General features: G+C 57.8%; 9 protein-coding genes across 9 annotated transcripts; 2 read left to right on the top strand and 7 right to left on the bottom strand.

Moving 5' to 3' along the window:
• Window positions 1-507: 507 nt before the first annotated feature.
• Window positions 508-3,226, bottom strand: B0H18DRAFT_995595 (amidase). The gene is made up of 6 exons (XM_048045344.1): window positions 3,204-3,226; window positions 2,131-3,076; window positions 2,023-2,077; window positions 1,872-1,966; window positions 1,408-1,815; window positions 508-1,349 (listed from the first exon to the last, which is right to left on the bottom strand). The coding sequence occupies exons 2-6, from the start codon at window positions 2,734-2,736 to the stop codon at window positions 783-785; spliced, it is 1,731 nt and encodes a 576-aa protein (XP_047895484.1). The 5' UTR covers window positions 2,737-3,076; window positions 3,204-3,226; the 3' UTR covers window positions 508-782.
• Window positions 3,079-3,954, bottom strand: B0H18DRAFT_995600 (uncharacterized protein). Its single transcript, XM_048045345.1, has 5 exons — window positions 3,866-3,954; window positions 3,681-3,804; window positions 3,515-3,606; window positions 3,365-3,443; window positions 3,079-3,302 (listed from the first exon to the last, which is right to left on the bottom strand). Exons 2-5 carry the CDS (start codon window positions 3,792-3,794, stop codon window positions 3,246-3,248), a joined length of 342 nt encoding a protein of 113 aa, XP_047895485.1. The 5' UTR covers window positions 3,795-3,804; window positions 3,866-3,954; the 3' UTR covers window positions 3,079-3,245.
• Window positions 3,955-4,796: 842 nt separating this feature from the next.
• On the bottom strand, window positions 4,797-7,328 carry B0H18DRAFT_953408 (uncharacterized protein; the record flags this gene model as incomplete). Its single annotated transcript, XM_048042185.1, has 10 exons — window positions 4,797-4,897; window positions 4,987-5,149; window positions 5,210-5,320; window positions 5,440-5,661; window positions 5,717-5,956; window positions 6,012-6,197; window positions 6,246-6,647; window positions 6,710-6,827; window positions 6,881-6,924; window positions 6,984-7,328. 10 exons carry the CDS (start codon window positions 7,326-7,328, stop codon window positions 4,797-4,799), a joined length of 1,932 nt encoding a protein of 643 aa, XP_047895486.1.
• A 516-nt stretch (window positions 7,329-7,844) lies between these two features.
• B0H18DRAFT_995618 (mitochondrial carrier) lies at window positions 7,845-11,494 on the bottom strand. The gene is made up of 17 exons (XM_048045346.1): window positions 11,055-11,494; window positions 10,983-11,026; window positions 10,706-10,909; window positions 10,555-10,644; window positions 10,452-10,504; window positions 10,277-10,398; window positions 10,097-10,220; window positions 9,669-9,986; window positions 9,566-9,617; window positions 9,253-9,379; window positions 9,051-9,185; window positions 8,963-8,988; window positions 8,650-8,901; window positions 8,518-8,552; window positions 8,377-8,460; window positions 8,216-8,322; window positions 7,845-8,091 (listed from the first exon to the last, which is right to left on the bottom strand). The coding sequence occupies exons 1-17, from the start codon at window positions 11,181-11,183 to the stop codon at window positions 7,945-7,947; spliced, it is 2,049 nt and encodes a 682-aa protein (XP_047895487.1). The 5' UTR covers window positions 11,184-11,494; the 3' UTR covers window positions 7,845-7,944.
• A 101-nt stretch (window positions 11,495-11,595) lies between these two features.
• B0H18DRAFT_995624 (Met-10+ like-protein-domain-containing protein) lies at window positions 11,596-13,701 on the bottom strand (the record flags this gene model as incomplete). Its single annotated transcript, XM_048045347.1, has 11 exons — window positions 11,596-11,837; window positions 11,900-12,110; window positions 12,155-12,405; window positions 12,467-12,703; window positions 12,759-12,875; window positions 12,928-12,992; window positions 13,039-13,113; window positions 13,171-13,266; window positions 13,328-13,415; window positions 13,467-13,520; window positions 13,646-13,701. Coding segments are annotated over 11 exons (1,385 nt in total), but the record flags the coding sequence as incomplete, so codon positions are not given.
• A 394-nt stretch (window positions 13,702-14,095) lies between these two features.
• On the top strand, window positions 14,096-15,241 carry B0H18DRAFT_859558 (uncharacterized protein; the record flags this gene model as incomplete). The annotated part of the gene is given in 4 exon segments (XM_048039691.1): window positions 14,096-14,264; window positions 14,319-14,854; window positions 14,916-15,132; window positions 15,150-15,241. Coding segments are annotated over 4 exon segments (1,014 nt in total), but the record flags the coding sequence as incomplete, so codon positions are not given.
• Window positions 15,242-15,475: 234 nt separating this feature from the next.
• Window positions 15,476-16,786, bottom strand: B0H18DRAFT_170657 (V-snare-domain-containing protein). Its single transcript, XM_048036953.1, has 6 exons — window positions 16,542-16,786; window positions 16,354-16,488; window positions 16,036-16,097; window positions 15,887-15,973; window positions 15,733-15,815; window positions 15,476-15,673 (listed from the first exon to the last, which is right to left on the bottom strand). The coding sequence occupies exons 1-6, from the start codon at window positions 16,722-16,724 to the stop codon at window positions 15,552-15,554; spliced, it is 672 nt and encodes a 223-aa protein (XP_047895490.1). The 5' UTR covers window positions 16,725-16,786; the 3' UTR covers window positions 15,476-15,551.
• Window positions 16,787-17,914: 1,128 nt separating this feature from the next.
• B0H18DRAFT_995675 (uncharacterized protein) lies at window positions 17,915-18,771 on the top strand. Its single transcript, XM_048045348.1, has 3 exons — window positions 17,915-18,043; window positions 18,099-18,191; window positions 18,249-18,771. The coding sequence occupies exons 1-3, from the start codon at window positions 18,041-18,043 to the stop codon at window positions 18,378-18,380; spliced, it is 228 nt and encodes a 75-aa protein (XP_047895491.1). The 5' UTR covers window positions 17,915-18,040; the 3' UTR covers window positions 18,381-18,771.
• Window positions 18,772-18,969: 198 nt separating this feature from the next.
• On the bottom strand, window positions 18,970-21,331 carry B0H18DRAFT_953412 (uncharacterized protein; the record flags this gene model as incomplete). Its single annotated transcript, XM_048042186.1, has 9 exons — window positions 18,970-19,012; window positions 19,094-19,119; window positions 19,308-19,458; window positions 19,527-19,627; window positions 19,693-19,879; window positions 19,936-19,981; window positions 20,047-20,127; window positions 20,184-20,456; window positions 20,518-21,331. The coding sequence occupies 9 exons, from the start codon at window positions 21,329-21,331 to the stop codon at window positions 18,970-18,972; spliced, it is 1,722 nt and encodes a 573-aa protein (XP_047895492.1).
• Window positions 21,332-21,482: the final 151 nt, after the last annotated feature.

Here is a 21,482-nt window from a genome sequence, read left to right on the forward strand (position 1 = left end):
GTCTTAGAAGTGTCATTTCCGGGCGATATTATGCTATTAACCTCGCCCAAGCACGCTGAGCATACGTCAAAGGGTCAGGTTTCTCCGTCTCCTGACCATATAGGACCACATTGACAGGCCACGAGCTTTTGTGCGACTCTCGTCAATTATTAGATGACCATGCGGGTCGACCTTGTCGGGCTGAAGATGACAGACCTGATGGCCCTTCATGAGAAAAGTCGCCGTGATCTCACGCAGGAATATCTTTGATATGATTGATCCCTGCGACCCGTAAGCAATTTTACTCGGACCCTTCCTCGCAATTATCAAGGGTGTGGGGAGGCTGCCCTATAACCAAGTCTATTTCCTGCATCTGTGATGTGCCACTGTTAATGAGCGCAAATCGCCCGTCATGGGCTGGTCCGCACAATTCTACCTAGGTCCTTTGTACGGCATCGATCAATACATCTCCTCCGGCATGTCGGGATGCCAGCATCGTAATTCATAAGCTGTTGCGGCCATCCGAGTAACTCGGCCACTTCATCTCAAGGACAGTGAATGAAAACCCCGTCGGCCTTGTGCGCGTTGTCGCATCTCAAAACGCGGCGATCCCCTTTCGGTGAGAGGTATGAACATCTATTCATTCCTTCACATTTGATGACCGAGGGTATAGTAATGATACGATGCCTTCCTGCAGCCCCGCACGCTGTCGTAGCATCCGAATCTCCTAATGAAGTCGTTCGGTTGGCATCATGCGATCGTTGTCGTCCGACATGTCGTGAGTTATTAAACAATTGCACCCTTTACTCGTATGAACGATGTAATGCCCGCTCTACGATTGAGAGCATGCCCAGCAGTCTCTCTTCGTTCAGTCGTCTCCCAATGAGTTGCAAGGCCACGGGTGCGTTGTCGTACGTCTCTGGCGCCCATTGCTTCTTGATGTACTCCTCCATCGCGCTGCGGGGACGCGTACAGCTAACGGGCTCGCCGGAGACGTCGAGCGGCGTATAGTCCTGCGCCCTAAATTTGCCCGTTGGAAATACCACCGCCGGAAAGTCCATCAAGTTCCAGTAAGAAGTGTATCCCCACCAGCGCGTTGTGTCGTGCGGAGGGGCTAACGTCGGAGAAACAGGGCTGAGGATGGCGTCAATTGAACTTCCCGCTGCCGTCCGCCCCGCATCATTCCAATGTGCGACCACCTTTGACCGGAACTCCTCGCGCGCCCGGTTCAGTTTGAAAGTCTCTGCCACCGTGAAAGGTTTGCCGTCGTTAGGCACCTGTCGTAGAACCCATTCGGACTGCGGGACCATCGGTTCACCCGCCATAGTATCTCGGTATTCTTCACCTCCGTCAAGGAAGTAGAGCTTTAGCTGACAGGAGGAAGTGATGTCAGCATAGAACGAACAAGACACTATATGTCTTCCTCACAATTAAATCCCACGCTTCCTGGTGATCCACAGGCACCCAGGAAACCACTTTATGTCCCGCAGCCACCAATGCCTCCTTGGTTCGTTTCAAGGCGTCGAGGATGGGTGGATGGGGTTCAACCACACCGTCGTCCCACAACACGGCGATCGAGAGGTGCTCGGGCAATCCCTCCCCATCGGCTACGCTCTGCTTCCACGGGATCTCCAGGAGAGGCGGTTCCACGAGCCAGGGCTGATACTGGAGCATGACCCGGCAGAACAAGGCCAGGTCTCTCCCGGAGGTCGCAAGTGGCCCGAGCGCCCCAACAATCGCGTCCATGCCGTCATGCGACCCTTCCAAACCGGAATGGGGCATACGGCCCACTGATCCTTTCAGGCCGTAAAGGCCTGCATGCGCCGCAGGTATGCGCTGCGAATCTGATCTCAGGGAACGTCAGTGTTGCACTGAAAATGTCTATCACTCACAATAGAACCACCTATATCCGTTCCGATCCCCATTGGGCTTCCGTGCACAGCGATCAGGGAGCTCTCCCCTCCACTGCTACCGCCGGGAGTGAGTGCTAATATTGTTGAGTTCCGTAATAGCTCTTTGAGTAGAGCGGTGAGGAGGACGAACCTCGATTGAATGGATTGCATGTCCGCCCATAGATATTGTTATTGGTTTCGAGGGACTGTACGGGTGCCATTAGTCTGTGCGATTCGCTGATGGCCGCCCGCAACGAACCAACAGTGTCTGCGGATTGGCAGTTTTCACATACACCACGGCGCCGGCTTTGCGCAAGATATCAACCACTGTGGCATCTTCTTGGGCAACCTTACTGTATGCCCAAGCAATATAGCCTGTCGCTGTGTCATGCCCTTTGACACGTATGTGATCCTTGATTGACACGGGTAAGCCATGTAAAGGCCCGACAACCTGACCCTTCTCTTCCAAAAGCCTATCAAGTTCCGCGGCTCTCTGCAGACCCTCTTCGAACATGATCTCCGTCAAGCAGTTTGTAAGCTGCTGGGCGATCGTAGCAACGTGGCAGAATGCCTTGAGAACCTCCGTCGAAGTGTACCGACGATCACGGATGCGTTCGACCAGCGAAGTGGCGTCCAGATGTACTATCGCGTACTCCCGCGCGGAAAGCTGCGATGTCGGCAGGGCCGAGACGTCTGTCATCGACTCCGGGACCTCCTCCTTGAGCCGCCATTCTGGCCATTGGTCCAGAAGTACCTGCCTGTCCCTCGTCTTGCGAGCCGCGACCTCTTTCCAATCGCCTGTTCCAGCTATCGTGCTGGGTCGGTCGTGGCTGTAAAGACTGGAAAAATCACCGTCGGGAGACATGATCAGTGAGCTGGCGTGGCACCTGAGGGAACGTGAAGGTCCTTCGGTCCTGCGTCTTCGTACGAGCATGCTTAAGTTAGCGGATGAGGGGACCGGAGATAGAAAAGACTCTTCTCGGAGTGCGATGGTGATCGATTCAACCAATGCACGGGAAACTCGCTAAGCGCCTTCGGGAAGGCGTAATGTTCCTCGTCCATGGACGAAGTCGTGGTTCCTATAGAGAGCACAGAACGGGGCAGCGGAAGTTGGCTGGCGGACCAATCTTGGTGGATAGCGTTACTTGCACGGACGAGCAGGCGCTGTGGGGACACTGCGGTGGTTCGTACAAGGCTGTATCTGGCTGAGAAGTTTCATGAGCTGCCGACACTCCACGGCTCTAGACGCTGGTTTGGGATTGAATTCCAGCTACATAGTCGGCGCTCTTACAAAACTCGGCGGAGGTACAAGACAAAGTCATGCCCCCTCACCAGATTGTCCGGACGTTCCCCCGAGGGATACACCCGCATCGATCATGCTGAAATGAACGAGGCCAGCTGCGTCTCGATTTCCTCCACAAGCCGGGCGCCCTGGCCAGACATTGCGGCCTGATCAGAAGGGTTGCTGTTCCTCGATATCGGAGGGCACTCACGTCTCGCGCTCTGATTATCGTCGGAATGGATGGCACCTTCCACGGCTCTCCTCTGAACGGGTTGGTCGGATCTTTCCAACTGGGACCCGAAGCGCCCTGTCAATGCCCGCCGGAAGCGGGGTACTAGACTGCGGTCGGATAGGGACGTACGCGGTTCGCTGGCCAACGTAAATGACGAGAGCTGACGGACCCTCACTCGGACCGAAGACCTTGTGGACGAGTGCGTCAACCTCACGGCAGTCCTGCGAGCATGTTATCAGCGTTCAGCTCAGAGAGGCATGAGCGGCCTCGGGTTCGTATCAGAATGACTTCCTACCGGGCACCAGAGCGTCCCCGTCTCATCACGAGATGAGAAGAATACTAGAAACTCTTGGTCAACGCCCGCTAGCGCAGATGGATGTGCCGGGTCCTCCGTTTCGTGGATGGGCATGATCTTCAATCTGAATAGGTAGCGCCTGTAAGAACCCTCTACTCCGACCTCGACTCGGACGATTTACTTACAGGGATTTATATACTAGGTGCGAAGCAGTCTGGCGCCCTGTTGCAGTTCCTCGTCACGGTCAATTGGGAGTAGCTGGTCGTCTGTTAGATCCGCAGCGAACGTCTGGAGCAGTTGACCCCGGACCCGCGTCTAGGTGACCGAGATCAAAGTTCAAGGAACCTGCCGGACCGACGAAAGACCATCGCCCCAGGAGAAGATTCACCTCGTAAGGATTCAATCTGGCATACTGTTCCCGAGATCATGCAGACACAGATTGCACCAGAGAGGTAGCAACACGCGGCGCAGTTCAGTGCCCAGTACTGTCGCCACTACTGCGCCCGGGCAGCCCGATGAAAGCGCTGCTCGCTTGCATCATGGCCAGATACCTACAGATAAGTACCCGAAGAACACGGTACGTACACCCCAATGGTACGTGTACAGGCCGTAACTGCTGTGCGACACGCTGACCTACCTCCGAGCTCCGACGGTCAGTCAAAGCATATTTGCAGGCGTTTGTACCCACCCGGCGATTTGCACTCGAAGCGATCCTTTACACCGCGGGCAGCAGTGTCTATATGTACTCGGAAAGCAAGAGCGAACAAACGGACCTGCCATGTACCAAGTACAAGCGCGCCAAGTCAGGTATCTATCAGGCAGAGAGGAAGATGAGCTACCAAAAGAAGAAGCGTCCGAAAACCAGAGCCGGTGGGCACTACCTGGAGGCGAAGGTATGCTATTACTATTCCCCAAAGGAAGAGAGTCAGAGAAAGGGAACGAGACAGAGACAGGCATACAACAACTATTGCACCGGTAAGCTAGAGATGAGCGACGAGTGTCCGCACAGAGTCCACAGAGTCCGACTGAGAGAGACGAGACAGCAGAAGACGAGGAGACATCATAACGGCATGGACATGAGAGAGCTGGTCGTGGCGATGCGCGGGCGGTCAGTGCTTAGTGGGACGAAGCAGCGCGCCTCGACCAATTTGAAGCCCATGCCCGGCCGTAGTTGGACTTTCCGTACGACGATGCATTGGACGACGCCGCGGTGCTGGCTGCAGGGGCAGCATAACCGGCAGCAGCCTGAGTGCCATCGCCGACGCAGTGGCCGGGCTCGAAGCCGCGGCGCCATAGCCAGCCGCACCGTAGCCAGCCGCACCGTAGCCGGCCGCACCGTAGCCGGCCCCGCCGTATGCCATGCTCGCAGCAACGGATGTTGCGTCGGCTGTCGCGGTGGCCATGGCAGAGGTCGTGGCGTACGTCCAGCTCATGGCATTGCCCTTCGTCAGCATGGCGCTGGTCTGGCACTGTAAGCACCATATATAGTCAGTACGGGATCGACTGGGCAAATTGGGTATGGCACGCACCGACTGGATGCAAGTTACGAGCTGCGTCGCCGTCTCCGTCACTGTCGCGGTGGCAGTCGAGGTGGCGGTGGCGGTCGACACGTAGGTCTGCGTCTGAAGGACAGTCATATCCTGGGTGACAGTTTGTAGCATCGTCTTCTCAACCGTATTCGTCTACGTAACGGACCCGAAACCGATCGCAGTGAGTACGGTGCCCGCGAAGGTTTGATGGCCGCAGCGGAGATACGCACCTCGTCGATGACCTGCGTGCTGACGAGCGTCGAAATGTATGTCGTCGGCTGCACCATCGTGCTGATCTCCGTCACAGTCTGTTTGTAGGTTACGAAGTCCGTCTGCGTGGCCGTGTCAGTCTTCGTTGCAGTTGCAGTCGCGGTGGAGAGGAGTGTCTGTGTCTGCACGGACGTGAAGTTGTCCGTCATGGTTTGGACCACGGTGTACAGGAGTGTCTGTGTCTGTAAATGACATCCAGTCAATCAAACGCTCCTTCGCTCAAGATGCATCACCTACCTCGTCGACGACTTGTGTGCTTACGACAGAAGATATGTACGTCGTCGGCTGTATGACCGTGCTCAGTTGGGTGACGGTCATCTCCTGAGTCTTAGTGACGGTATCGAGCTCGGTCTGAGTCGCGGTTGCAGTGTCCGTCTCTGTCGCAGTCGCAGTCGCAGTGGAGAGGAGTGTCTGCGTCTGGAAATACGTCTTGTTCTCCACGACAGTTGAGAGAAGGGTGTTTTCAACGGTCTGCGTCTGTAAATCGCACATTAAGCCAGCTGGACTGACTAAGGATTCGACGCCGACGAACCTCATCCACAATCTGGGTGCTGACCATCGTTTGGACGTAGGTCGTAGGCTGCACGGAGATGCTGACCGAGGTGACGGTGACGCTCTGGGTCTTGAGCTCGGTCTGAGTAGCCGTGGCGGTCTGCGTCTGTACATAGGTGAAATCCTCAGTCTGAGTAGCAGTCTGAGTAACCTCCTGCGTCAAGGTCTGCACCGAAGTCAGATCACGTCCAGGTTATGGCTTGGACTGACTTACGTTGTTGATGACCTGAGTGCTGACATACACGCTGGTGTACGTTGTCGGCTGCACGACCGTGCTGAGCACCGTTTGCGTCGCGAAGTCCGTGGTCGTCTCCTCCTGGGTCTTCGTCGCGGTCGCGGTTGCAGTCTCCGTGGCGGTTGCAGTCTGCGTGTAGACATTGACCTGCGTCTGGGTCTGCGTCGCCGTCAGGGTCTGCTCGAGTGTCTGTGTCTCGTCGATGACCTGGGTCGACACCCAGACCTTTGTTGTCGGAACGAGCTCCGTCGAGGTCATCGTAACGAAGTCGGTCTGCGTTTGTGTCTGCGTGACTGATTCGATGTCCGTCATCAGTTGGGTGACGGTCTGGTACTGGACGACGGTCGTCGCCTGGGTCTGTATCTCGGTCATAGTTTGTGTCTGATGGATTCAGACAATCAGTTATTGCACATTGCTCACGCACGCGGGCAACGGTGACCTACCTGTATCATGGTTGAGACGGCTGTCTCTGTGACAGTGGCATATGCGGTGGAGGTAACCGTGGCTGTCGAAGCATAACCACAACTGCCTCCTCCGTAGCCCCCGTAGCCCCCTCCTCCACTAAGTGACAATCAGTCAGTCGATCACGATCGAACACGTCGACCGAAACTTACTTGTTGTTGATGATAATAGTCTCATAGCATCCTTGTGTCGCCCACTACTCAAAACTCCACCGTTCAAACCCCACTCAATATATGGCACTTCGCGAACACGCACCCAAGATTCCGATTGACAGCTCCCGTCGCCGGCCTTCGTGTATCCGTACCCACAAGCCATGCTACTGTAGCCACCAGCCATGAAAGAAGAATAGGGCATCATGGAGTAGATGTCCGCAGAAGAAGCCGAACCATATGTCGCGGCGGTGGTGATCTGCGAAGCGGGTGCAGAATATGCTGGACTAGCAGCGGTGGGCGCGGCTGCAGAGTTGTCTACTGCGGAAGCTGGCGCCGCAGCCGCGGTTGGGACCATGCTTGCGGCGATGCTGCTTGCACCGTTGACCTGGATCTGTGCGGCGGCTGCTGCCGCGAGGGACAGGCCGAGAAGGAGCGAAGTCGAATGCATGTCGAAAGGCGACGAAAGGGCAGGTTAGTGGAACGAATAGTAGGTGAACGCGACGACCAGGGCGACGGGGTAGCTTTGAAAGAACGACGGTAGCGGTCTACGCTGGAGCCTGACTAGCAGCGGCGAAAGGTTGCGGGAAGCTCTGCGGTTAACGCAGGGCGCTCTGGACGCGTTCAAGCCGCATAAATGAGCATGGCCGTCTGCGCGACGCTGGGACTCACCGCTAAAGAAAAAAAGAGAGACGGTAGAAACCGAAAACGGAAGACGAAGGAGGAGGGTGGGTGGTCTGGGCGAGGAGCGACGGCCTATATGGCTCGTCGGGCGCGTCGGGCACACGCCTGACGTGCACTCTCGAGGAACATGATCAGTGATTCGATCGTGTTGACAAGGAGACAACTCTCGCCCTTTGCACTTGGCAGAGCCTGGCAGAGCCTCCGGCCGCCTTCCCTGCGCCTTCCCCATTGGCCGCCGCGTCGCGCCTACGCTGCCGCTAGCCCTGCGCTTACCGACCGGGTGTCCGTGATAAGTAACTCATCCCATTGCCGTCCAATCACCGCTCGACGACTACATCTACCTAGCAAGCGATCCTCCAGCCAACCAGCAGCGCCACCAAGCATCATCCCGTCCGTCGCCCAAACTCCCCGTGCACGTCCAGCAGAATCTTGAGCGCATTTCGCGCGCGAATCTTCGACAGGTCCTCCGGACTGCTCGTAGTAAGAGCCGTCTCCACGCCCCTGCCCTCCGCGTTGCCATTGAACGGGTACTGCCGGTTCAATCAGCCCTCCGGCCAATCCGGATAGCGGCGCCTCACTCACCGGGCAGTACTGCGCCAGCCAATCACGCGTCGATTAGCCTCCGCCCTGTCTCTATGAGAACGCCGGTCTTACCTTGTGCAGGTACTCGTACGCAACCAGCGTGAACCCAAACTGAGGACTGCTTCGAACGACTCGGGCAGGCCCTCCCTTGAACAACGCCTTGAAGCCTTCTTCCTGGTCTGCGCGCGACAGTAATTAAAACCAATTTCCGTCTTCTCCGTATCTAGACTCACATATTCTCACGAACGCGTCCGCCATGCCCTTGTAATGTGTCTGGCCGGTGCGGGCCTCGACCTGCAATCTCGTCTTGACCACATCTATCAATTACGCTCATGAGTGTCTTCCCATGGCCAACCGCATGCACTGCACCTCACCTGCAGGTGTCGTAAAGTATGCCGCAGGCATACCCCTACAGTATCGCTGTCGTCAGCATTGCCGCACTAACCACGACATTGGCAGGCATAGCCTCTGGGAGGAAATCGCGCCCCAAGGCCAAAAATACGTACGCAATCGCGGCCGAGGCCAGCGTCTCCAGGAACGACAGTTTCTTCCCATTATATCCTTCGCGGAACACGTCCTTCTTCAGGTGTGAGTACGCCGGGAAGTAGATCGCAGAGAACGGGATGTCGCGGAGTAGGCATGCGCTCGCGCCCTTGTACAGGCCGAACAAACCTAGCTGGCGGATGATGTGTCCGGCGCCCTTTGGGAGGGCTCCCTCGAGCTTCGCGGCTTCGCCCTGCATCTGCAGACGAATCTTCCTGTGGGATCGCATCACATCAGTTCTGTTCACGGCCCTCATGGCTCCCGCAACCTACTCACACGATCTCCAACGGGTTCGTAAAAATCTGTCGATGAATGAAAGATGAGAACTGCCACGACACTGAACAGTGCGTCCCGGAGTACGTACAACTTGACAACCACCCGCTGTCCCACCAGCGACGAGTTCCCAGAATAGCTTGATCCTGCCTGTCTCTGGGTCCATTGCGCGTGCACGAATGAAGTCATTGACGGTCAGCTTGATGGCCTTCTCCGGCGCAACGCCCTGTCAAGCCATAACGACGCATCAATACCGATGCCACGACCAGCCTCGGAGCGGGACTTTAACTGACGATGAGTTGGGGCCCGAGGCCGCGGTAGAAGCCTCGGAAGCCCTCGTTCCGAAAGACCTTCTGCACACAGTCGAGACTGTTCTTGTAGAGCATCTGTCCGACAACGGTACTTCGCTGGTTTTGCATCCTGTAGGGATGTTTCAGCCACCGCGGGCACACGGTCCGAACATAATACTGACCGTGTCTACATGTGGCAGAACGCATGTGGAATGTCAGTCATTGACCCCGTAACGATGTACAGCATCAATCATACCTTCACTGCAGGGCCGTTTAATCAGTATCGTGGCACGGTCGCCTAGCACTACCAAGGAACTCACCAAGATCAATCGGATACACCATGGTAGCACCGAGCGAGCCCGCGATGCCTGACACAAATCAACACCCACGCCAACACAATGCAATAAAGATCCACTCACCTCCCAAGACGAAGTTGTACGCCGAATGCGCGATCTCGTGGAGGACCGACTTCGCAGTGATCACAGGCTTCTCCGAAACATCCAAGGGTGCCTTCCACCGCGGGTCAAGCAGCTGCCCGAAGTCATAGAGCGACAACCGTTGGCTCATTTCACCCCGGCCCGCGAAGTGGAAGATGATCGACGCCTCCATGGGTGTGAAGAGCGAGTATCGCGTGCTTGTCTCGCAGTAGTTCAAGAAATCGTTCTGGTCGATGCGCCCGTCCTTGGACTTGGCGATCGCCTCGCGGATTACGCTGTACGGTACCGATCCACCATCAGCTACGGTCAGGAGCGCGTGAGGATAGAACGTACCGCTCAAGGATGTCGCTATCTATTAGAAAGGGTTTGCGTTCCTCATGGGTTCGTATGTAAAGCGTGAATCTGCCCACCTCTGACGATGTTGTGGAACGCTACTACTTCCGAGTAAGATATTCGACCACTGGGGTGGTTGACCGTCGTCAACGACGGCAACCTCTCAATTACAGCGTCCGAGAGTTTGTGCCCAGCAATTTCCTACGAGTGATATTGAGTCTCCCGGGCAAACATTCAGTCCTCAGTGGGCCTCGCACCAAGATAATCCGCTTGAACTCGTCCGGTCTGATGAAGCCATCCTGGTCCTTGTCCATGTATTTGAATGCTTGTCGCAACCGCTCGCCTTGCAGACCCTTCATGAGTTGCGTGAACTCATTGTCTAGTCACGATACACATTAGAGCGAGGTTCCGAAGACTGAAGAAAATACACACATCCAAGGACATGTTGTCCATTTTTTGTTCCAAGATAGAGTTTGACCCAATCACTAGCACCGTACTCAGCGGAGAATTTTTTGCACCACATATGATCACATACCAAGCAAAGTCAAAGGGTATGGCTTCCGGACCCACGTTTTCGTTGAAGACGTTCTTGAACTCCTCATACGTGATAGTGCCGGAGTCGTCACTGTCCGACCGAGACCATCTCAGTCCACAATGCTCTTCAGTACCTCAGCAAAATGACTCACACATCGAAATACTGGAACGCGATCCAGTAGTCCGCATCCGACCGCTTGAGCAGCGTCTCGAACACGACAAAGTCCTCCCACGAGACACGCCCCTGCTTGTGCGTGTCCGCCACGCGGAAGAGGATCGCGAACTGGGCGCGGCCCATCTTGGACAGGTCGCGCGCTGGCGCGATCGCGTTCACGAACTGCTCTTTGCTCAAATAGCTAAAGACACGACACGGACGCACAAACATAGATCAGAGAATCAGACTGGGGGAAGAGACCACTGCGAACGCACTGCTGCCCGTCCGCCGCCGTCGTCGCGTGCGAGTCAAACACCCCCTCCACGCTTCAGCTCCGTCTCGGGCACGCTCATGACGTTCTTCACGCTCTTGAGCGCGCTGACCGCCTTCGAGGTCGGGCTCGCGGTCGCGGAAGCAGCCTCGTCCGAGTCGCAGTGTACGCGCGGGAACACACGTGGAAGGTCCAGGGGGAACATGCTGGCAGCACAAATTGCGTGCGGTCAATAGGATGATGGGTGTCGGTGTTTGGGGTAAGTGAAAGCCGGTGCGGGGCAGGCGTCAGTCAATATGGGGTAGGTCGCGTATGGCTGGGTATAACCGTGCAGGACCGGGATGCGAAGTGCACGGACGCGTCTCTAGGCTGTCTAGGGACTAGGGTAAGCGGCGCGTAGGGTAGTCTATGGGACGCGAGAAGGAGGGAGGCAGGAGGCCGGGGACGCGGGGGCACACGGGTGGCCGGGAGGGGGATAAAGAGGGATGCGCTGGCAGGCAGCGGTGCAGATTCAGAACGGCGAGGTCGCTGCCGCTGCCTCCTCCGATTTCATGTGCGGGGTTAGAGGCGCTGACTAAGCCTCAACGCGCTCAGGCCGCATATGGCAGCGCGCATGTCCGGTCCGTCTCGCGCGGCGCGTCCCTTCGCGATGGCCCTCACGCTCACGGAACAGAGTCTAAACTGTGTGAATACTATACACTACCGCGGCAACAGTGCCGGCACCTCATGTGCTTGCATACGCGACCTCGTACGGTAGTTGGAAGCTCAGACAGAACATCTCCTTGTTCGGCGCGACGCTCCTCACCCAGTACGACTCCACGGCCCCCACCAGCTTCGCCGCCAACGCGGCCTCCACCCTCTGCGCACCAGCCGCAGATCGTCAGCGGACAGGCCGATCTGCAAGGGCACCGATGCACTCACCTGCCGAATCTCCGCCGTCGCGAGGTCTGCCTCTTTTGCTCTTGTGAAGCCATAGCAGTGGATCATCGGCATCTTCTCCTGGCTGTCGTATATCCCGCTCAATCCCCGCCCGTCCGCATTCTCTGGGCCCAGCACGCCTCGGAACGCGTCGAGGAATTCAATCGCCGTCTCAGGCAGGTTCATCACGAAATGCGTATGCGTTTCCGCCGCCCTGGCTCTGGTCGTGCGTCCGGAGCCGGCGACGCGGGACGCGACTCTACGGGCGAGGGAGAGCGCGACCCTGTGGACGCAGGAGAGGGCGAACGGGCGGGGGATGATGAATGCGCACCAGATCGCCTCTTCCGTGCTCTCCTTTCTCGAGATATTTGCTTAGCCAGCTTTCTCGCCTGCGACCTGCTGATCTTGGGTGGGGGTGTAGGCGGCATGGGGTCGTTGTATACCCGGTTGAAGACATCTCGGATGAAATCACGCCCATCCATACACGAAGGATGCACAAGATCCGTCAGCTAAATCAGGAGACGGATCAACTATACGAAGATGCCAGGCCGGAATGCTATTCGGACATACGTTGTTATCCGCGATGTTCACGAGCAGAAACTTGTAGCCATTCGGGTTAAGGTCGTTCGCCAAGACAGCACACCCCTTCTTCGCGGCGGGAAGGGCGAAGGGTCCGACACCTGCGAAGACATCCGCCACCACGTCCTCGGGCTTGAACTGGCTGACGATACGTGCGTGCTCCCCGTGGAGCCGAGCATTCCAGTAGACTTCGGCGAAATCGAAGGTGAATTGACAATCGCCTTCTTTCTATCAGATCCGACGTTATTTTCTAAACTGCCTTGTGATGTAAATCGAAACACACCTGTTGCACCAGGGTGGTGGGCTCTCCAGCCAGGATTTCCATCGGAAACACGCGATAGATATTCTTCTTGATACTGTCGGTTTTGTTGACGACAGTACGAATGTGAGGACTGTTTTTCTGGAGGTCGAAGTTGAGTAACTGCGTCGTGAGGAAGAGTCACAGCACATACGTCCAGGAAAACCTGCGCAATGATATGCTTCCAAGGTATCCATTCGTCATTCAAATTGAGGTGTGCTGCACGAAATCAGCCATCGCTCAACGGGGGAACGTACACACACACCTACATGCCCAACTGAAGCGAACCCCGATGGCTTTTCTTCCAGGTCTTCGGGAAGTATGGCCTCCAGGATGTCCTCTACAATACCCGTTCATCAATGGACACGTTGTACCGAGGCCTGAACCGCGAACGCACCTGCGGGCCAATAGTTGTAATCCAGGTGCAAATCATAGGGCTGCAACGTGATGGAGTGCTCCTTCAAGAAGTCCTTAGCCTCTTGCGGGAGCTCGTCTAGCTTGCACGGACATCAACGCCGTACTACAGACGCACATGACGGTCAATGCCCACGGACCTTCGTGTCCAGCATCAAGCAGCACTAGGCGGTAATCCTCCTCATCCGCGCGTTGGATGGAGCGCCAGTGTGGGAGCGCCACAAGGCTCTAGCACAGACCGATGAGCCACTGGGAGTGAGAAGCGTCCAAAGTAAACACACACTTGCGCATCTCCTGCGCGGACCGAACGGAGCCCGTCAGCCGCTGGGGCACCTTGGCGCGAGGATGGGATGGTCTTCTTGAATGCGTCGCGGTCGAGCTCCTTCATGCCACGGTGGACCGGGGGAGACGCGTCGATCTTCGTGCGGGCGCCATGGTGAAGTCGGGGCGACGGAGACGCGGCGGGGCGGGGGGTGGAGGGGCGGGCGGGAGAGACGAAGACGAGCGAGCATGGCCTCCGCCTTTTCTCTGTCTCGAGTCAAAACGGGCCTTGCGCGCAGGTAGCGCCCGTACCGTGACCGTGGCCGATCGATCGCCATCTTCATCTCGCCCTCCATCTCGCGTACGCTCCCCGCTGCACGACACAGACAACCACAAGGTGAACGGCGCACTGGCCCGTCTTCGTCGTATGTCGCGTCGCTTTCGTGGAGACCTGTCTGCGGTTGTTCACTTCAGACAGGTCTCCAAGTGAGTGATGCATGCCCCAGATTGAAGCATCGCGCGTCGTCTCGCACCTCCACTCACCATCTGACGAGTCTCTCACTGTCTCTCAGGCAAACACCACTACATCTGCGTCCTCGCGATATGCCTGATTTCTCTGACCTTCCTCCGCTGCCTTCACCATCCGTTTAGCGCACGTCGTCGACGTACACTGTCACCCGACCGATTCACCTCTGGACGATGAGCTCTTCTCGACGCTCCCGCACCGCATATGTGCCATGGCGACTCGCGACACCGACCAAGAGCTCGTCGCCGACCTCGCACGTCGGTACCCCGACAAAGTAACTCCATGCTTCGGTACGTCCTCCGTGCCCTCTCAAGTCAATCGCACATCCCTACCCCTCCCTGCAGGCTACCACCCATGGTTCACGCACTGGATCTCCCTCTCCGACGCCCCCTCCAAAGAACCACACTACCGCGCCCTCTTCCTCCCCGAGACCGAGCCCAAGCCCGAGCACGAAGCCGCCTTCGCCCGGCTCCTCCCCTCCCTCCCCGCGCCCACCCCACTCTCCCACATCCTCCGCACCTTGCGCGCCTCCCTCGCGGCCTTCCCCCGCGCCCTTCTCGGCGAAGTCGGGCTCGACCGCGTCTGCCGCGTCCCCTTCTCCCCGCCCGCCGACCCGCCCTACGCCTCCTCGAGCACGGCGGACGCCCGGGCGCTCTCCCCGTTCACGATCCCGCTCGCGCACCAGGCCGCGGTCCTCGAGGCGCAGCTCGCGCTCGCGGTCGGGCTCCGGCGCAACGTGAGCATGCACAGCGTGAAGGCGCAGCAGGCGACGCTCGAGCTCCTCGCGCGCATGCGGGCGCGGCACGGGCGCGCGTGGGACGCGATCAGCGTCGACATGCATAGCTGCGGCTTGAGCGCGCAGACGTGGGCCGCCGTCGAGGTGCGTGAGCCATGCCGTGCCGTCGCGCTATGGACGCTAACCGGCGCGGGCATGGGAGTAGAAAGCCCACTGCAACGTCTTCCTCTCCCTGTCTACCGCGATCAACTCCCGTTCACCCGCACACACCACGCTCATCCGCGCGTGCGCGCCCGGCCGGATCCTCGTCGAGTCCGACTTCCACGACGTCGCCTACAGCGCGCCCTACGTCTGGGACATGGTCTGCCGCATCGCCGACGCGCGGGGATGGCCCGTCGAGCAGACCGCGGAGGAGCTCGACGGTGATGGGGAGGGTGAGGATGGGGTGGTGAGAGGAAAGGTGTGGTGAAGCGGTTGGAGGAGAACTGGCAGCGTTTCGTGCACGGCGGGCATGTGCCGCAGACCGGAGGAGGGACCGGAGGAAGCTGCTGTTGGGCGAGTCTGAATCGGACGAGGAGTAGACGTCCTGAATGTGGTAAGAAGAGTAAAAGCAAAGCCTCTCGCTCAGACTCTCATTCGTAAAATAACCAAGCCTATGTTGAGCCTATGACACATTAAACGTCCGTCGCGGGAGAGCTATAATATAAGCAAACCAACAGCGTCACGAACACCCACACCCTGCCCCCAACTAGCACGGCTCCTCTGTCTTATCCTGACGCAGAGCCCCTGTCTCGCACCCGGATCCACACAGGATGTGTATCCGAACCCACCAACCCATTCGCTAGAATACATACATGAGCAGGAGGACCGTGCAGACCCCGATCACGCTGCCGACGATGATCGAGTCTCGCCTCCGGCGCGACTTGATCATGCCAATCACTCCGTTGATGCCGGGTATCGAACCTATGCGAACGTCACGGTCAGTGGGATCTTGGGTGGTAAACACGAGGAGGGCAACGCACTGAGTACGCCCTGCATGCGCGAGTTAATCCCGGAGATGGTCAGTCTCTGGCGGGCGAACTCTGCGCGCGTCTCGTACGCCTGCCTGTGTGTGGAGAGCCGCGAACGGCCTCTGGGTAAGCGGGTGATAGCGGGAGGCGCACAAGCAGAACGCACGAGAGGACGTCGTCCGTCATGCGGTGTGAGCTGTCGATGTGCCCGCGCTCCGCGAGCAGTGAGTCTGCTGCTGACGACTTGTACGCGCTGCGCGGCATTCGCTGGTTAGTTCCTAGGGTCGCACGCAGAGGGAATGAGGGAAGACCCACTCGATGTCGTTCCGGACACCGCTCAGAAGGTTCGCCTGGTCTAGTGCTGTTTGTACGTTTGTCTGGGCGGAGGAGTGTTAGTCTGTCGCCTGGGGTGGGATGCATGTCCCCGACTCTGAACGCATGGGTTGGACTGGACCTGCACATGTGCTAGTACGCGAGAGGCACGGCTCACCTTCGTGTGCGTCGACTTGCCCTGGTAGTCATGCTATAGAGGTCAAGAAGAACGCTGCAACCTCTTGAGAAACCCATACACTCTTCCACGCATACTCCCGCACATCCAGAGTCGGAGACGACCGAACGCACTCGTTCACGTACCTTCGTCCTGCGAAGCTCCCTCGCGTAGTCCTGGTACACTTCCCGATGCCGCTGTATCGCGCGGAGCATCGACTGCGACGGCGGGTTCTGCGTATCGTCCGCCAGCCGCGAGAGCTGGTCGTTGTTCTCCTTCAGCTGAACGACACGCTCAGCACCCTCCCGCATCCGCCAGCAACAGGCAGGCGCACCTTCTCGAGCAGCTCGTCAACGTCCGCCTCCATGTCCCGCCACCGCTCCGCGGACCCGCCCGCCTCGAGGTCGTCCGGGGTGTGCGTGACGGTGCTCGCGAGGCGCGCGTAGGAGGTGAGCTTCGTGTCGAAGAGGGATTCGAGCGTGCGGCATTGTCGGTGGAGGGAGTCGTAGGTGGCCATGGCTAGCAGAGCACAGTATGGGCAGAGGAGGTACACGCGGTCACGTAGCACGTATACTGTATTATAGTGGCGTGTCAGTGTCACGGACTCGTGCGCTGCTGCTCGACGACCACCACACACTCAGGCGCTCGGCATCATCGTACTATCGAACGTCGACTTGTCTTCGTTGACATTGTCATTGACATCGACTGGCCGGCCTTTGTTGATTCGGTTCTTTCGGTCCCTTCGATGCTGGCTACATACCGTGTGCAGGCAGCTGAACAGGTAGAAGAGCAAGCGGATAATACATAACAGTCATCCTGGCTTCCTATGTATCAGGCTACTTCATTGACTACTCTTTCCCCCCATGCTAAAGGGACGGTCCCGAATCGTGCAAAACCACATCTTTGCCCTTGAATCGGGAGGGACGTTGACTGCAAGTGAATTAGCCGCAGTTCGAGATTGGAGGAGTATCCTCAGTAGGCCTCATCGTTGGGCCCACGCGAACATCTTTCTCTAACCCTGATGTCAAGAGGTCAAACAGACCCTCCGGAGGTAGCCACAGCAAAGATGCGAAATAGAATCAATCCCTGTACGTTGTTCCAGTAAGTGCATCTCCCAACCTTTTGAAATGGCATTCGAGGGTGAGCATAATCGACAATGCGGTCTTACGAGGTTGCCAGATGATTGTGACCCTAGAACCACTTAGACAATGCATTCACTGTAAGTAGGCGACTTACGGCAAACTTACAGTGCCTCCCTCTGCTGTCGAGGCATTAATCCGTCATTGGCACCGCAGGACGGGGCGTCGCTATCGATTCGCACACACAAATAGTAAGGAAGCTACGGCGTATGCTCCGCGGCATGGGAGTGTCTGCTGTTCTTGCGTGGAGTGGCCCTGTGCCTACCCGGATGCGAGTACGAGGCCTCGTCTCGCGGTGGGCTATGGCAGCCCCATCGTACCGCATTGTCGGGAATTTGCTATGCAAGACGCGCTCTAGAGCGTCACCGAGTGGACCTGTCCTCGCACGCAGGGAGAACGGCCCCGCACGCCGCGAGCAAACTCACGCGGACGCGGCGTCCCTCTCCCACTGAGTCCCAGCAAAGGCGTGCGCATAGCACGACGTCAGCGTCCCGCTCGAGCCGCCCGTCTGCTATCCGCTCTACTACCGCGTCGTCACTGACGTCATCGTCAGCATCAGTACACACCCCGCACCACACCCGCAGCTATAAGAGCAGCCACGACCAGCCTCTCTGCCCCTCACAACCTTCACGACCCGCATCTTCACCTACAACCCGTTTTACATTTTTACGACCGTCACCAACTACCAATCACCATGGTATGTCCACCGGCCCTGCGCATTCCGAACGATGCTAACCGACAGCCATTTGTAGGGTACCGTTGTCTCTGCGATTGCTGGCGGCATCGAGGCCATCGTCTCGGCCATTGCGAGCATCATCATGATCATCGTCGGCACCATTGCCACGGTGAGCTCCCCCTATTCCTCTGACCATCGAGCAAGCCACTGACCTGCGCCCTCACAGATCATCGTCACCATCTTCGACATCATCTTCGACATCATCTGTTGCAACTGGTGCGGCGGACGCACCCGCAGGACTGGAACGCACAGATATGGATCATGGGGTTCGGGACGCAGAGGCCGCTCAACAATCTGAGTGACTGACTGCTAGGCACCCCTTTCCCTTTCCCCTCACCGTACGAAGACGATGACCTAATGATACCGCCGCATACCCCTTGCAATACCCTACCATGTGTTTAATCACTCGCCTCCTGGACGTAGACTGAATCAATGTATTCATGCAGTATGCACTGTCACTCTGTCGGTGGGATCCCGTCCATGTAAGCGTTGAACATGATGGCAAGCATTCATGCTGCTACCGTATAGTCTAAATCGTGCAACAAAGAGACATAATGTAGTGGCTTCTTTCAGTAGCTCAAGACAAGTGCCGTTCAGTGTTGCCAACGTCCGCTTCATGCATCATGAAGGGTGCGAAGTCTCGGGATGTTGGACTTTGATATATTATCTCGTGGGCTCTGTTGAACGCGCACCCTTTTGCTAGCCCCAAAGAGCGGTGTCAGCGCTTCAGCTTTCTGGCAGCTGACCGCATCAATATCTTCCGGCAAAGAGCAGTTCAAACCGATGGTACAGTCCTTCGTGGTACTTCGGAGGTCTGGCAAGTCGTACTTCTCGCAGTCTAGGCGCAGTGAGTGAATTGATGAAGATGCACCCAAACAGAATGCACCCTAGACGAGATTGGCGGCGTCGGTGTTATCAGGAGCGCTGACCCTACACAAAGCGTCCGTCGCAATCAAAACGTACCTCGCAAGGTCGGGTTCACAATCGCTGGTTCGAGCGAGCGACGCTCACCTAAAAGGAGTGGGAAGACTGAAATCCTGCAGTGAACAAACCTCGTTCAAGAACTGATATACCACACCTCCAAGTCCATTCATAGTAGCTCAAGAAGTGAGCCAAAACATAAAGCAATCTGTCCAGGACAAACGGACACCGCCGACGTCCTCTCATAAGTCATAACAAACGCCACCATGCCACGCACTAGCACCTACGCCCGCGCCGCACTGACCCTGACCATAATCTCGCTGATCACATCCGCCGCGTGAGGCACGCGCCCGCTCGTCACTTCCACCATCTTGCTTCGGAACGCCGAGCTCGCGGCGAGCGTGTCCCAGTAGCGCACGACCGAGCGGAGCGTGAGCTGCTTAATCTCGGGGTACCTGCGGCGAGGTCGCAGTCGTGAGCATGCGCGTGATTCGGATAGGGTGGTGGTGGGAGGGGCGCTTACTGTGCGGTGAACGGGCTGAACACTTCTGTCAGCACGGTGTCCGGCGTGAGCTGCGACTCGAGGTGGTGCAGCGCCAGCTTCCGCAGGCCGTCGAGCGATAACTGTGTCCCAGCATAGACATCGTCTATCAGCGATCTGTTCTGCGCGAGCCGTGTAGCGCACTAACCTTATGCGCGAGCCTGTAGATAGACCGGCATGACGCGGGAGGTGGACGGTTCGTCTCCTCTACTACCACAGCAACGTTGCCGATATTCTGACTTGCGAGTGCCCCAGGCCGCGGAGCCACGCGTTGCACCTTGAGCGGCGCGAATTCGATGATACCCGTGTACAGGTAGTACAACAGTGCCTCCCATCTACACCCAGTCCAAGTCAGTCACTGGTAGCAGCTGTGGCTGAAGGTGTGACGTACGTGCGGGAGGCAGCGCCGAGGAGGACGATCGTTGTCCCGTCGAACGCTATCGTCGATCGATCATGGTGAGAACGCGCACATGGGCTACGCGATGACTCCCGTTCCACTCACTGTTCTCGCCGTAGAGCTCGTAGCCCTCCTCCCGCTTGTTCAGCACCATCTCGAACGACATCGTCGACGCCAGCATCGGGTCTGCCCGTCGCTCAGCACCGACTCGTATCTACTCGCGACGCGCATGACAGACTCACCTTCATCGTCGATAATCTGGCCCTCAAGCTCGTCCTTCATGGAGGCCCTCGCCATGTCTGCTGCCAGTGACAACGGCGGGTACTGATATCCTTGCTTCTGGGACTCGCGCGGCTCGCTCTTGATGACAACAAGATCGCCATCCTCGTCTTCCTCCTCCTCGTCCGGCTCGAAATCACTGTCCGGCTCCCCATCCTCCGACTTAAGGTTGTACTTGTCGAGTCGTTCGCCCTTCGGCAGCTCGAAGCCCTCCAGGTGCGTTTCAACATCCAGGACTACCATCCGAACGCATCTTCGTGAGCACGGGCGACGACTGCAGAAGAGTAAGGGACGTACGTGACTCGCACCGCTCATACCACATCGCTAGCTCCTCCATATTCGCGTAGAACACCCTCGGACAGGTGACCTTCCCCTCCGAGCTCCGCCTCCTGAACACAATGAACCGCGTCCGACCCACTGGCTTTGCCGTCAACACTCTATGTATCAGCTCCAGCGTAGGCCTCGCACTGGGGCTCGGCTTCACGCTCGGACTCTCCTCCTCCTTCTTCGCGCTGCTGCTCCTGGACACACTCGGCGACACCGCCGCGGCCCCGGCCTTGACGCTCACCCGCACAACGACCGCATTCTCCGCAAGCATCCGGTCCGTCGACTCGAACGTTCTCTGTGCGAGTATCGTGCCCGCATAGGCGATTGCGCGGCCCCCTCCCCCCTCTGCGCGCTCCCGGCGGAGTGCGCGTGTCGCATACGTATGCCCGCTGAGCGAGTGCACGGTCGCGGTGACCTGCATGCCGGGCATGCCCAGCACGGACGAGCAGCTGCCCGGGTCCGCATCGTACATCGCCAGGCGTGCTTTGCGCTGCCGCGAGGAGGAGCCCTCCGACGAGCGCGAGATCTTGAGGACGAGCCCCGGCCAGAGCACCCCGGTCGACCGCGGCTCAGCATAGACATCTACTGGGTCGTCATATTGTTCTTCTTCATATTGCTCTTCAGCTTCTGGGTCGCCTTCCGGGGGAGGGGGAGGGGGCAAGGGGCGACGCGCGGCGGGTGCGGGGGGGACGAAGAACGCACGCAGGTTGTCGAGGGTGAAGCTGAAGGAGACGTCGAGCGACGCCGACTCCTGGCGGGCACTGAGGTAGCTTGCGTGTGCCATTTTGGTGTTGGGTATGGTGGGGTGTGTGGATAGACGCGGCTCCCGTAGGGTTCGCGGTTAGGGGTGGTACTGTATAGTTCAGCGAGGCGGGGCGATTACGTCTATGTTTTGTATGCTGCTCAACCTCGTGGGGGAGCGACTGCGGTGCTGT

This window comes from Fomitopsis serialis, assembly GCF_022376445.1.
Source record: "Fomitopsis serialis strain Sig1Antser10 chromosome Unknown B0H18scaffold_19, whole genome shotgun sequence".
NCBI classification, from domain to species: Eukaryota; Fungi; Basidiomycota; class Agaricomycetes; order Polyporales; family Fomitopsidaceae; genus Fomitopsis; species Fomitopsis serialis.

What these genes read in the sequence shown, in the direction of transcription:
- B0H18DRAFT_995600 (XM_048045345.1), bottom strand. Translation starts at nt 3,794, where the DNA reads ATGCCCATCCACGAAACGGAGGACCCGGCACATCCATCTGCGCTAGCG. An exon ending in TACGTTGGCCAGCGAACCGC is followed by an intron (nt 3,444 to 3,514) that starts GTACGTCCCTAT and finishes TTCGGGTCCCAG; the next exon opens with TTGGAAAGATCCGACCAACC. An exon ending in CGATAATCAGAGCGCGAGAC is followed by an intron (nt 3,303 to 3,364) that starts GTGAGTGCCCTC and finishes ATGTCTGGCCAG; the next exon opens with GGCGCCCGGCTTGTGGAGGA.
- B0H18DRAFT_170657 (XM_048036953.1), bottom strand. Translation starts at nt 16,724, where the DNA reads ATGGCCACCTACGACTCCCTCCACCGACAATGCCGCACGCTCGAATCC. An exon ending in TTGACGAGCTGCTCGAGAAG is followed by an intron (nt 16,489 to 16,541) that starts GTGCGCCTGCCT and finishes CGTGTCGTTCAG; the next exon opens with CTGAAGGAGAACAACGACCA. An exon ending in GGTGTCCGGAACGACATCGA is followed by an intron (nt 15,974 to 16,035) that starts GTGGGTCTTCCC and finishes AATGCCGCGCAG; the next exon opens with CGCGTACAAGTCGTCAGCAG.
- B0H18DRAFT_995595 (XM_048045344.1), bottom strand. Translation starts at nt 2,736, where the DNA reads ATGTCTCCCGACGGTGATTTTTCCAGTCTTTACAGCCACGACCGACCC. An exon ending in CCAATCCGCAGACACTGTTG is followed by an intron (nt 2,078 to 2,130) that starts GTTCGTTGCGGG and finishes GCACCCGTACAG; the next exon opens with TCCCTCGAAACCAATAACAA. An exon ending in ATGCAATCCATTCAATCGAG is followed by an intron (nt 1,967 to 2,022) that starts GTTCGTCCTCCT and finishes CAACAATATTAG; the next exon opens with CACTCACTCCCGGCGGTAGC.
- B0H18DRAFT_995618 (XM_048045346.1), bottom strand. Translation starts at nt 11,183, where the DNA reads ATGTTCCCCCTGGACCTTCCACGTGTGTTCCCGCGCGTACACTGCGAC. An exon ending in ATACCCTTTGACTTTGCTTG is followed by an intron (nt 10,505 to 10,554) that starts GTATGTGATCAT and finishes GTACGGTGCTAG; the next exon opens with TGATTGGGTCAAACTCTATC. An exon ending in ATACTTTACGACACCTGCAG is followed by an intron (nt 8,461 to 8,517) that starts GTGAGGTGCAGT and finishes CGTAATTGATAG; the next exon opens with ATGTGGTCAAGACGAGATTG.
- B0H18DRAFT_995675 (XM_048045348.1), top strand. An exon ending in TCGTCGGCACCATTGCCACG is followed by an intron (nt 18,192 to 18,248) that starts GTGAGCTCCCCC and finishes GCGCCCTCACAG; the next exon opens with ATCATCGTCACCATCTTCGA.